Source organism: Callospermophilus lateralis, chromosome 12, assembly GCF_048772815.1.
Source record: "Callospermophilus lateralis isolate mCalLat2 chromosome 12, mCalLat2.hap1, whole genome shotgun sequence".
NCBI classification, from domain to species: domain Eukaryota; kingdom Metazoa; phylum Chordata; class Mammalia; order Rodentia; family Sciuridae; genus Callospermophilus; species Callospermophilus lateralis.
Window position 1 is genome coordinate 100416123 of NC_135316.1, and position 12710 is coordinate 100428832.

The following is a 12710-nucleotide window of genomic DNA, read 5'->3' on the forward strand; positions in this document are numbered from 1 at the left end:
GAAAATTTCACACTATGAAGCTTCATTTCATGCATAAAATTATTTAAAATGGTGGAGAAAGCTACCTTCAGGCTATCTATATAATTGTGTATGAAACATACATGAGTTTTATGTTTAGACTTGGGTCCCATCTCCAAGATATTTCATGTATCTGCAAATGTTCCAAAAAAAAATCCAAAATCTGAAACACTTCTGGACCCAAGCATTTCAAATAAGGGGTACTCAACCTGTATTTCTTATTTTGCAATATTTTTTTAAAGAGTCTACCCACCTGCCCCCCATTAAAAAAAAAAAAAAAAGCTTGTGTAAGCTTCAGGCCTATAAGTGCTGGCACCTGCTCTATACATGGTCATCCAGCCAGTTTCAGGTTAGACCTGGTTCTCCAATATGGTGACAGAACCTCCAGTCTGTGTTTCTGAGGATGCTCTTCCTGGGGAGGAGGAGGAGAAGGAGGAGGAAGAGGATGCTCCGAGTTTCAAAATGCCAAGAAGCCATTTCCTGTAACGTGTAGAGGCAAAGAAATAAATGATGGGGTCAATGCCACAGTTCACATTCATGAAGGACACGGTGACCTGAAGAGCCAGCGTGAAAGCCCTCTGCTCAGCACAGGATGGTGGTCCCAGCATCTCTCTCACCATGAACTGCATGACGTTGAGATGGTAGGGGCTGAAGCACAGGACTACGGCCACCAGCACCACCAGTGTGAGCAGGCAGGCCCTCCGGGGATGCCCCTTCCCACTGGCCACGGGGTTCTCCCGGGCTGTGCTGCATAGCTTCAAGGCGATCTTCACATAACAGAACAGTATGATCACCACCGGCATGCAGAAGCTTATAGCACAGGCCGCTAGGACCATGACGGGCAGCCCGAGGATGGGCTCCACGCTGACATACTCCATGCAGGTCAGCTTGCCCGCCATAGGCTTGGCCATAGGGGTCAGGAGCAAGGGTACATTCTGCAGAAGTGCCAAGACCCAGACGGCCACACAGATGAGCTTGGCCCGGCCAGTGCTGCGGAGCCGCTGGCTCTGATGGGTACAGACCACAGCCAGGTACCGGTCTACACTCACGCAGGTCATGAGGTAGACCCCACCATAGGTGTTCAAGTACATTATGAATGCCGTCAGCCTGCAAAGCCCGTCCCCAAACGGCCAGCTGAAGTCCAGCACGTAATAGGTGATCTTCCCTGGTAGGGCCAAGGAGAACAGGAGGTCAGACACAGCCAGGTGGACCAAGTAGACACCTGTTGAGTTGATCTTCTTGTCCTTTTGACAGGCAAGGCAAAGGGCAAGGATGTTTCCCAGGGCGCTGAAGACCAAGAGGACTGTGTAGAACAGAGAGAGCGCCACACTGGCCTCCCGGGGTGGGAGGTGAGGAAGGCAGGAGTTGGCACTGTAGGGCAGACTGCTTGGGTCAGCCGTGTCTGAAGCCATCTCAGAGATCCCTGCGGAGACAAAAAAAAAAAAAAAAAGAAAGGAAAAAAAGTGTAATATTGTGTCTGTAGAGTTATGCCCCTGGAATAGTGATAATTGATACTTTTGCAGAGGCAACATGCCCATGGAAAATGATTGGAGTATGAGAGTTTTAACCCAATCAGTGCATTAATCCCCTGACAGGGAGGCAGGGAGTGTGTGGCTAGAGGAGGTGGGTCCCTGGGGGTGTGCCTTTGGGGTTTATATTTTGGTCTTGTTGAATGGAGTGCTCTCTCTCTCCCCCTCCCCCTCCCCCTCCCTCTTCCCCTCCCCTTCCCCCCTTTCTGTCCCCCACCCCATTCCTGGTGCCATGTCCCCAGCTGCTTTCCTCCACCAGGATGTTCTGTCTCACCTCAGGCCCCACAGAATGGAGACAGCTGTCTATTGACTAAGACCTCTAAAACCGTGAGCCCCAAAATAAACTTTTCCTTCTCTAAATTTGTTCTTGTTGGGTCTTTAGATCACAGCAGCGAAAAAACTGACTAAAACATTGTATAACGAATTACCCCCCAGATAGTAGCTTAAGATACATTTTATGGCCTTCTTGGGTTTGGTGGGCCTGGATGCTGGAGAGGACACAGTGGGAATGGCCCTCCTTGCTCCCCCATGTTGAGAATCTCAGGTGAAAAGACAGAAACTGGGAGTTGCTGGAATCGTCCAGGGTTGACTTCAGTCCCATGTGAGGTGGTTGATGCACAAGGCTGGCTGGAAGCTCTGCTGGGGCTACAACCAAAGCAGCTGCCCATGGCCTGTCCACGAGACCTGGGCTTTCTCGGCACAGCAGCTGCAGATAATTCGACATCTTACCTACAACTTGAGGCCCCCCAAAATGGTGGAAGCTGCACAAATTATCCATCTTTTCTGCATTTGATATGTTGACATCTCTGGGTCTTGCTGACCATGAAGGGACCAACCCTCTCAGGTCAGCCAATTCCTAGAGCTAGTCCGACTTGCCCAGGAGCACACTCATCCAGAGCAAACCAGCCAACTCAGGGTCCTTCAACCACTTCCTTTTTCAAACTCTCGCCCTTTAGGCCAGGTACCCAACAACTAGGGACAGCACCCGTGATATGAACTCAGAGCCCGCTGAAATGATTCAAACTAACCAATCCTAAGCCTGCTTACCCAGGAAACCACAAGAAATGACTGTTGCTCACATTCTCCCTCTGCTCCCTCTGCCACCTGACCACCTGGTGCTTCCCCATGTGACCCAGCATGGCATGGCATGCCCTCTCCTCCTGGGGGCTGTAAGCAACCAATTTTTTGTAAAGGCAATTGTCTGCTGATCTGTTGGCCTTATTGAACCTCAAAATTTCTATGACACACTCTCTTAAAACACCAGGTCACTTTTTCTCATCTAGCCTGTGAAGTGTCACTTCATCCCTTTCACCACCTTCTATCAGTATAGGAAGTCATGGTCCACCCCAATTCCAGGGCAGGCAAAATCACCCCCATCTCTAACAGAACACATACACATGAAACTGTATACACATTTTTAAAAGTACAGATCGAGGATTTTCACAAAGTGGCACCCAGATTGGGAGTCACAACCTCATCAGCCTCCTGGAGCTCTCCCGAGCCCCTCCAACCTCTATCCCCACCCCAGGTTAACCCCTCTCCTACCTCCTACATTACAACTTGGTCTTGCCTGCCACTGGACTTTTGCATAATAAAATCACACCACATGCTGGGATATAGCTCAGTTGGTAGAGTGCTTGCATCGCATGCACAAGGCCCTGGGTTCAATCCCCAGCACCACAAAAAAAAAAAAAAAAAAAAATACACAACATATTGTTTCTCAGGTTTAATGATGGTTTGTGAGTTTCACCCATATTGATGGGTATGACCGTACTTGGTTGCAGAATGGGCCTTGATTATATGAATGCAGCACCAGAGATGAATCCTTTCTGCTGTTGATGAACAGGGAAGTTGGTTCCAATTTGGGGACAATTAGGTACAGTCCTGCAATGCATGTTAAATGTGTGCATTTTGCTGAGCATTTAGCTCAGAGAACTAGTGAGGCACAGGTTCTGCGCATGTCTAATTTTAGTAGGTTCCACCAGTCAGTTTGTCAAAGTGGTCATTCTCAATGCCCCTGTGGTGGCTGAACCCTGGCTGCTCACTTGGCCTCACGAGTCTTTTTTCAGGTTGGCCATGATGAATGTATGTGGGGGGGTCTCTTGGGGATTTAGCAGGCATTTCTCGGATCACTTCTGATGTTGAACACTTCTCACCTGCTCATTGGCCATGCGTGTGTTTTTAAGTAGTGCCCGTGTGGCACGGAACATGGAGTCTAGTAAATTTTTTTTTCTTGCAAATTCAAAGAATGGAATTCACAGACAGCAGCCAGTAAACACAAAATACAAGAATTTAATAAAGCAAATGAAGCAAAGCTGCTGCCTCTGGGAGGGGACCCAAGAGGATTGCCAGTAAGGACTCTTGTCCAGGGGCTTTTGTGGATCTGTGGTTGGGGGAAGTCAGCCCCTGGCCCAAGCCTGGGTAAGCGCTCATGTCCATGAGGTATTCACTCAGCCTTCAGTCCAATCAAAGTATTGATCTGGCGTCTTCCTTCTTTGGAAAGGCCGTGGACTCCAGGTCACGTATGTCCCAGTTTAAAAATAACCTTTTTGTAAGTTTCTCAGCAAAACCCAGCAGCTGCTGTTTGTGCTCTGCGCCGAGGAAGTTGCTCGGGGGGCTATTTCCCTATCTGCCTAGGCCTCTCTCTTCCTCCTGACCTCACCTGTACAAATATGCTGTCCCTTTCCTATAGGTCGTCTGTCTCAGCTTGAACGCCTTTTCCTATTTCCTCTTTCAAACCCATTGTTCCCGGTCTCAGTGGGCCTCACCTCCATTTCTCCCAGCTCCACCAGGATCATCCTGCCATCCTCAGTTCCCAGACTGAAGGAGGCAGAGCTGGGCTGGGTCTCCTCAAGGCTCTTCCTGTAGCGACTCAGAGCTATGTGATTGTCCCTGTGCTACACTGAGGTGCAAAGAGGGTGTATGGCCCTCCCGGGACCCAAGGCAGTCTTTCCCAAAGTCCTTGCCGGAAATTCTGAGCTCAGAGATTTAATTCTGCTCAGTAGCTTGGGAGGAACAGCCCCAGGATGATCTCCTTCGTTCCCTGGAAAAGCTAGCCTGCAGGAGCCATTCCCTAGGACAAACGCTGCTGTCCTCCCCTCCAGCTCTGCCTGCAGTCCCCAGAGCCCTGCCGGAAGGAAGGCAGGTAGGGGAAGTGGACGTGGAGCTGCTCTCTCCTCCCTGTGGGCCAGCCAAACCCCCAAACTCTCCCCGCCCTTACACACACACACACACACACACCCACACACACACTCACACCCCACACACACTCACATACTGACACACTCACATACTCACACATGTGCATGCACAGACGCGCTCCTGGACCAAACTCCCATCAGACACCAAGCCCACTTCTTGACTAGGTCTCCACTTTGGGCTTCCAAGCCATTCCTGCAGGGCCAGCATCACCCAGCCTTGGAGAGAATTCTACTCAGTCCCCACCCCGAAAATCTGACCACCTCAATATCTGGCAAATTCTTCACCCCACTCTCCACATCTGGGCACCGTGGCCTGCCTTTAGCAAGAATCCTGCCAGGACATTTTAGCAAGAACTCCACCCCGACTGCATGTTTCCTTTTTGGTATTTCCCCCTCCGCGGCCCCCCACCCACTCCCTGGCTGTACACCCCCACTTGCCCAGGCTGTGTTTGGAATTCAGCTCGGCTCTACCTATACCCAGGTCTCTTCTCCCCTAAGCAATAGTTTCTGAATGAAATCTGTTTCTACCACTCTTCACTACTGTCTAGCTCTGGTTTTCTTTAATCACACACACACACACACACACACACACACACACACACACACACTGTCACCCTGTGTAGATGTGCACTGGGAGTCCCAGGGAAGGGCAGGCTAACAGTGTCCCCAGTGAAGTGACCACTTCAGAGTAAACTCCTCCAGGACAGGACCCAGCACCAGTGCTCACCACCCTCTGAAGAGTAGGCCATTCGCTCTGAGCCAAGAGGAGGCTCCTCTTCCTCTTCCCTTCCCTCCCTACCCATCCTGCCTCAAGCCCTGCTGAGCTGCAGGACCCAGCAAGATCGGGGTGGGATGCACGGGAGGGCACTTCTGAGCCTGAGCCAGGCAAGGCAAGCCCCAAAAGAGCAAGTTCAGCTCAGGACAGTCCCAGCCACGGGTCCATGCACCTTCTAGAGCCAACCTGAGCAGGATGCCTGCTGGGAATTTGTGAGTCTGTTTCTTGACTTGTTCAGGGCTCACAGGGCAAAGGGTTGGGACTGGCTCCTAAGCACAGGACACATCACCTCCCAGCCTCAGCACTGCCAAGTCCTCAATGCACTCAGTACCACCCCTGCTTCCTCAGCCTGGCATGCCTCTGTCCCCTTCACTGCCACTCACTGCATCCCCTGGAGCCTGCTAAGTGCCCCTCCTCCCACCTCCGCAGCATGCATGGAGCCCGCACCCTTGCTGGGGACCCCGTGCAGTCATCACACGTCGGCCCCCAGCAGGCCTGAGCCCCTGACGCACTGTCCTGATCCTCTTCCTTTCCTTTGTATTTGGCACAAAGCCCGTACTCAGGATGTTGGCCCCGCTGGAGGCCACAGACGTCATACCCAAGGAGGAGTGGGTGGGGTTGTCACGGCAGCAGTGGTCTAGGGAGGTTGGCAAGGACCAGAAGCCATGTGAATCCAAAACAGGGGCCACCAAGGTCATGAGCCCCAATAGCTCATCTGCCCTCCCAGCTATTGTCTCCTGGCCTTCACTGGTACAAACATCAGAAAAAGTGAGGTGCTAAGTGACCAACTCCAGCCCAGGTATTGGATTGTGTGTCATAGACTCCTGCCACACTGGCCAGAGGTGGTTCCTCAGCCCCTCTCTGCATCCCCCGCCCTAGGTCCTCTCCCTAGAAGCACAAAACATCCTGCTCCCCTAAACATCTCCTCTGCTCTTAGGAAAGGACCTAATGTTGATCACTCATGCCTTAAAGCTAAGCGAGCCTCTCCATGCTGACCCTCCTCACAAGGTGATCGGCCTTTCCAGAGTCTCAGAGGTGTGACAGAGGAGTGCAAGGTACGGTTCAGTTCTGTTGGGGAGAATCAGTTTGTGCAACCGCATAGGGGCTTCCAAAGGCCTCTGAAGTGTACCCGCCCCCCAGGGCACAACCCGGGAGCCAGCTCAGTCCTATCAGCAGGTTTCACTCTTGACCTGAAGCTGGCTCAGGCCTGACCTGTCCCGCCCAGAGGGGAATAGCAGGGATCCCAGGGAGCAGGGAAAGTGACAGCTACTCTAGCCACAGACATGGGGCAGGGGCCCTTCTCATGCTCTGAGAAGGCTCCAGGTGGACTCACCTCACTCACCAAGGGCAATCAAAGCACAGGAGGCCAGCAGAGCCCTGTCCCACGGCCAGCTGCCGTCCACGGGGTTCACAGAGCCTGTAAGGGTGCACGCGCGCTCCTTCCTCAGCAGAAATTGAATCAGTTCAGGACACTAGACTCTACACTCTTCCTCCCTTCACTGCTCTGCTGGAAAAAAAAAAGAAAAGAAAAAAGAAACCCCTAGGGTATCAACCAAGGTGATCTCCCTGCCACAGGATGCTCGCCCCACCTTGAGGCCCCAGCTGAACCAGGCCCCGTACAAGGGAGGAGGAAAGTCACCCAGGAGGCCCGTTTCCTTTCTGTTCTATTTCTGTGTCCCCCCACAGGCTAGGATTCAGACCACAGATATGGTGATCAAACTACAAGCATCAGGGAATTTGAAAGAAGCCACTCTGTCTGCCCCAACTGGGACCGATGAGCCAGGTAAAGTAAGAAGGGGCATCTGGGGACCCACATGTGCTCAGCTCCAAGGAGGCAAGTGGAGGGTCGGCAGCCCTGGCTCTGGACTTCCTGGGGTTTATGATCCAGGCAAACAGCCTTGATGGAGTCCAGAGGTGCATTTGTAGCTCAGAAAAATGGAGAGTGCATTGGCTGCTTTGCAAAGTAAGCCGGGCTGATCCCCAGCGGGGGAAGGCCAGGGACGGTGGCTGCCCCAGCACCCCTTTTCACTTCCTCCCATTTTCCAGAGAATGCTTTTCCCCACCACACAGCTGCCTAGTAAATGAGGCATCTGCACATGTTTGATAAAGCCTATGCCTCAATCAAGAATGGTCGTCGTTGAGCTGTGAGCACACCTATTTCTTCCAAGGCTTTCTCTGACTCTGTATGAGGCCTGATTTCTTTCAGCCACTGACTCTCCCCGCTGGTCTGAAATGGGTGCTGCCCCTCCACTGTGACTGCAGGATGGGCCGCCACATGCCTCTTTCCCCCAGACTAAGCCTCAGCACACCCACTGGCTGGCCTCCTACTGACAGAGGCTGTGTGCCCAATTTTTTCCATACGTACATTTCGCCCTGAAAGACATCCCCCAAACTCCAGGTCTGTTGGAGATAGATCAGCAAGTCCTGTCTGACTGTAAACTTTTGCCACAAATTTTCACTCCGACCAACCCAGAAGGAAGAGCCAAAGCAATTTTTGGAGATGCCTGACCAAAACTCAGATCATGAGCCTTTGGGGAAGCATCCTTTATGTCCTTAAGGCATTTAGGATTCTCCTGTTTGAAGGAAGACCAAGGAGGACAGGGAATTATAGAATGTCCCCTGACCCTGGATTTATTTGTAATTCATCCAGAAGGCCTCTACTGCCTGGCGACCGTGAGCCAGGCACGTGATCTAAGTTCACGGGCGTGCGCCATTGGCAAACCCTCAGGGGCTCACTATGTTCACGGACACCAGTGAGTGACAGTCTAAAAAGCCAGGCTAGCCACTCTGAGTATGAGAACAAAGAATTCATTAAAACCAAAATGAGGATGGCCACCCGGAGAGAAAATGCAAATTCTAGTTGCCCAGAGCAAGTCTCCCCAAATGGCACCCAAGAGGTCTGAGTTTTTACAGATTAAAAAAAGAACAAGGAGTTTGCAGCAAACCCTTTGTTACAATCTTGTTGGTTGACCAGAATAGCACAGGATGCCCGTTGGTCTCTCACGTTATGTAACCTAAGCAAGAGTCACACTAAACAGGAAATGCATTTGGCTACTGTCATTTACCATATTATTGGCATCAGGCGTCCATAGAAACCTGCCCTGCTGGGTCAGCATGACCCAGGGGACTGGAGTCCCGTGCCTCATGTTTCCTCTGGGCTAAAGAATTTTGTGACCTCATATTTAGGATGTTTTAAAATCCTTTCTCATTTCCCCCTTTTGATCAGAATCACTCTCTGTCAAGCATTGGTGACTGGTAGAGGGTTCTCAAGGGACAAGAGCCGAAGGTCCCAGGCGGCTAGAAAGGTTCATTCCTAGGTAGTGGCATCCCATGTAGGAAGGAAAGAGCAGGCTGTAGTTACAAGGCCAGGGCTGAACCGTAGACAGCAACATGGACTCTCAGGTGTGTGGGGTGCAATCACAAATGGGTGGCAAATTCTTGACGTGTTCAGTCATTGGGCCCCGATAATTTCTCCCACAGTCCTGAAGCCTTGGGATACACAAAAACAATTTAAACAAGGCAAAAACAGAATGATAATGATAACCTGCAAAAGAATGATCTGAACTCCTGCCCTTAGGAGTGCCCCTGCTCCTGAAGACGGCCAGCAGGAGAGCCCAGGTCAGGGGCACTTCCACAGTGTCAGCTTGGACTGTCAGTGACACTGGAGTTTCCCTGCCTCTGCTGGTAGGTGGCGTCTGCATGTGCAGAGTTGCAGCTCTAACTAGGGGGCTGTGCCCTCAGTGTTGCAGCAGACCCCGCGACTCACTGCCAATTTCTTCTTTCTGGGTTCTTGACTCCCGAATTTGAAGAATGAAATCCACAGACAAAGGTGAGTGAATGTAAAAGTAGAATATATTTGAGTGTGATTAGCAACAGAACCCCCACAGGTCAGAGGCAACCAGGTAGGGGTTGCCGCTTGAGTGTGCTAATCTGTGGGTTTATGCAGCACTTGGATCAACACAATTGGTCCAGATTTATGCTGATCAGGGTTTGAAAACGTATCAAGGCTATTGGTCAACTCTCATTTTTTTTTTTTTTTAAGAGAAAGGAGGCCAAGCATCAATTTTATTTCCAGTTGTCACTGGAACTTTATTTTATTTAAATATATGCATTGCTGAGAATCAAAACCAGAGCCTCGCACATGGTAAGCAAGTGCTCTACCACTGGGCCACACCCCCAGCCCCTATTGGCTGAATCTGAACTTTCATGCAGGTCTTCCATTCACTCCCATCCCCGCCCTCCCCCTCCCCCAGCTCCTCAGGAAATGGAAGGTTGAGATCCTCAGGTTGTGGATGCAGCACTGCCTGGAGTGGATGTCCCCACTGGCTGCGACCAGCCACCATGGGGTAAGAGGCTGGCGTGCCCTGGCCCACCAAGCCTCCCTCAGGCCTGTGCAGCAGGATGGGCTCTGTGGCCATGCTCACTGCCTGGCCCCAGCCTGCCTGGGCCACCACTCTGCAGCTCCACGAGGGCTTCACCCAGCTTCTTGGTGGGGATTAGTGGGCTGACTATGTGGCTCATGGACAGGGAGCCCTGTCATCAGTTTGCGATGTCAGCTTGGGGTGGGACTTGCAGGGTCGTCAAGGGCAGGAGACACTGCACTCTGCTGTCGCTCAAGGACAGAGATTTGGAGGTTGCAGCTGTGGCGATTTTCCTGGTTAAGGCTCTGAAGGAGTGACCAGGTTACGGGGCCAGGGTGCCACCAAGCATTGCTTCATTGGGGTGGTCTGATGTATTTGATTAGCTCCTAGGTCTGGTTTTCCAATGTGAGTTTGATAGCCCTGGGCATCCACCCACTAGTTCACAGGTGGTCGTTGTTATGAGAATTGTTAGGAGAAAATAGCTCAGCAAGAGACCAAGCACCCCAGGGTGGGTTGGAGAACTCAGGTTTATTTATGCCTGCCAACCTGGATGAGCTAGCACTCTGAAGTTCTACCAAATTTCTTTATAAGAGATTTTGACATCATTCTTTAACCAGTACAACACTGGTGGGTTGGAATTCTTGACCTTCATGACCAAAGACTATACAGAAATTTTACGGTTAAGTAGTTCACAGGTACAGAACAAGACAGTAAAACACTTGAGAGTGTTATCACGAAGTGTCCTTTCCCACAGGCAGCAGTAACTCAAGACGACTTGAGTTTATCTCCCTAAGAGCTATAGTTCTAAGAATAAGCCTACAAGGTTATAGCTGAAGCAACCGTTGATTGGCAAAGTGAGCTAAAATTTATACTAGCAGCCGGGCATGGTGGCCTGTAATCCCAGCCGTTCAGAGACTGAGGCAGGAGGATCACAAGTTCAAAGCCAGCCTCAGCAAAAGTGAGGCACTAAGCAACTCAGTGAGACCCTGACTCTAAATAAAATACAAAATAGGGCTGGGGATGGGACTCAGTGGTCAAGTGCTCCTGAGTTCCACCCCTGGTACCCCTGCCAAAAAAAAAAAAAAAAATTATACTAGCAATTAAGTGACATGGCTACATTTCTAAGGAGTTCACAGGCATCTGTCTCTGGCCATGAAAGCCTGACCCTGGAAGTTTACAAAGCAAGAGAGAGTGGTGGGGCTCCTGGAGAGAGCCATTTACAACCCCACAGAGAGGGACCCATAGTTAATTAATTAGGTTCCCTGAAGAGAAGTTGGGGGAGGGCAGTGGGATGGCCACACAGCATGATTAAGGTACTTATCAACGTGTGCCTTGTGGTTGCGCCGGGCAGACGGTGGCTTTTTCCCTGTACAAACAAGGCGTGGAGTCATTCCCTCTCAGCACCTAAACTTGAGATGCAGTAACTATGGCAAACTACTGCTTTTCAAAAATGGAGCAACAAAGGTTTGGGCACAGCCTGAAAATGCTGTTCTCCATACCGTGGAGTAGCTCAGAGCAGGACTCAGCCTGCCCACCATGCTAGGCAACCCTAAATGTGCATTTTAAAGTATAACACTTTACTGAAAGAAGGTAGGAATTTTACATATTTAAAGAAACAGGACTTAGCTCTAAATACCACTATTTGCTGAGACAAAGAAGGGTGAAGACCAAGCTGAGAAAATGATAAGAGGCGAGGCTTGTTATGCAGAGATAAATGAATGTCTTTCCCTATTACAAGAGTTAGCTATAGAGAAGAAGTCCCCTTATAAATGGAAATTTCCTTTATAGCTATACATTTATTTTATAAAGAGTTTATAGCTATACATTTATTTTATAAATAGCTAGTTAAAATGCTAGAAAGTTGTCGGTTTAGTTGATGGACGTAAGTCCGTCTAGGTACCTGCCCTTTAATGATTAGAGCAAAGAGCATTTTCTTGACTGGCTGGTTTGGGAAAGCATCCTCAGAATTTTTCAAAGCTCTTCTTGTTTTAATTTATCACAGGTTTTAGATTTTTGAGAAGGCACTATAGAGGCTCATGGTAGAAGTCTAAGACTGGGCATCGCAATTGCTGGGCTACCTCTAAGTTTAAAAACGTCTCCCCCTTTAGAGAGAAGGAAAGGTGCATGTTGAATTTCTAGGAGATTCCCACTGAGAAGATGTATCAGTGTAGATGGGACAAGAGAAAAAGAAGCCTAGCAGACTGTGGAGGGGAGCCGTGTCACCCACATAGACCACGCAGGTGAGCCTTTCCACAGTGTCATATTTATTAAATAACAATAAGCTCACAGGCCATGTCACTTTCATCGGCTTTAATTCCCAAAAAATACTCATGATTCGCTTGGTGTCACAACCGAGGCAATCACAAGTCCTTTTATTCCAATTTTATTCTTAACTGCTAATATCTATAACCTCAAGTCGCACTCACACTTCACACAATGCTGTGTGTAGGTTTCAGGAAGGCTAAGGCAGGACTAAGGTGGCCACGGAGTTTCGGGGAGAGCAAGGTCAGAGAGCAGATGCAAATGCAGAACAGTCACTGCAGGCGATCAGATGAGACTATGAACCAGCCCAAGAAGAACTGGTTCAGGTCACGGGGCTGTCAGAGCAGAACCCAGGACGTTGGCAGGCCACGTCAAGCAGGGAGATGGAGCCGAGCTGGAGCATCACCTCTTGACCTCCCAGTGCGTTCACTGGATGGTCTGATGATGGGTCAGTGTGCGCCAAGTGCCACCACAACCAGTCTTGGGTGCTGCTGCTTTTCCGGTTTCAGCTGAGGGGGTTACAGCAGGTGTGTTGGATAAGCTCAAGGGCCTGGTTTTTCTGATA

The 12710-nt window shown here is 50.3% G+C and overlaps 1 protein-coding gene across 1 annotated transcript; it reads right to left on the minus strand.

Annotated features, from left to right (window-relative positions):
* Positions 1 to 368: 368 nt before the first annotated feature.
* Positions 369 to 1430, minus strand: LOC143411683 (G-protein coupled receptor 183-like). The gene is made up of 2 exons (XM_076872538.1): positions 951 to 1430; positions 369 to 596 (listed from the first exon to the last, which is right to left on the minus strand). The coding sequence occupies exons 1-2, from the start codon at positions 1428 to 1430 to the stop codon at positions 369 to 371; spliced, it is 708 nt and encodes a 235-aa protein (XP_076728653.1).
* Positions 1431 to 12710: the final 11280 nt, after the last annotated feature.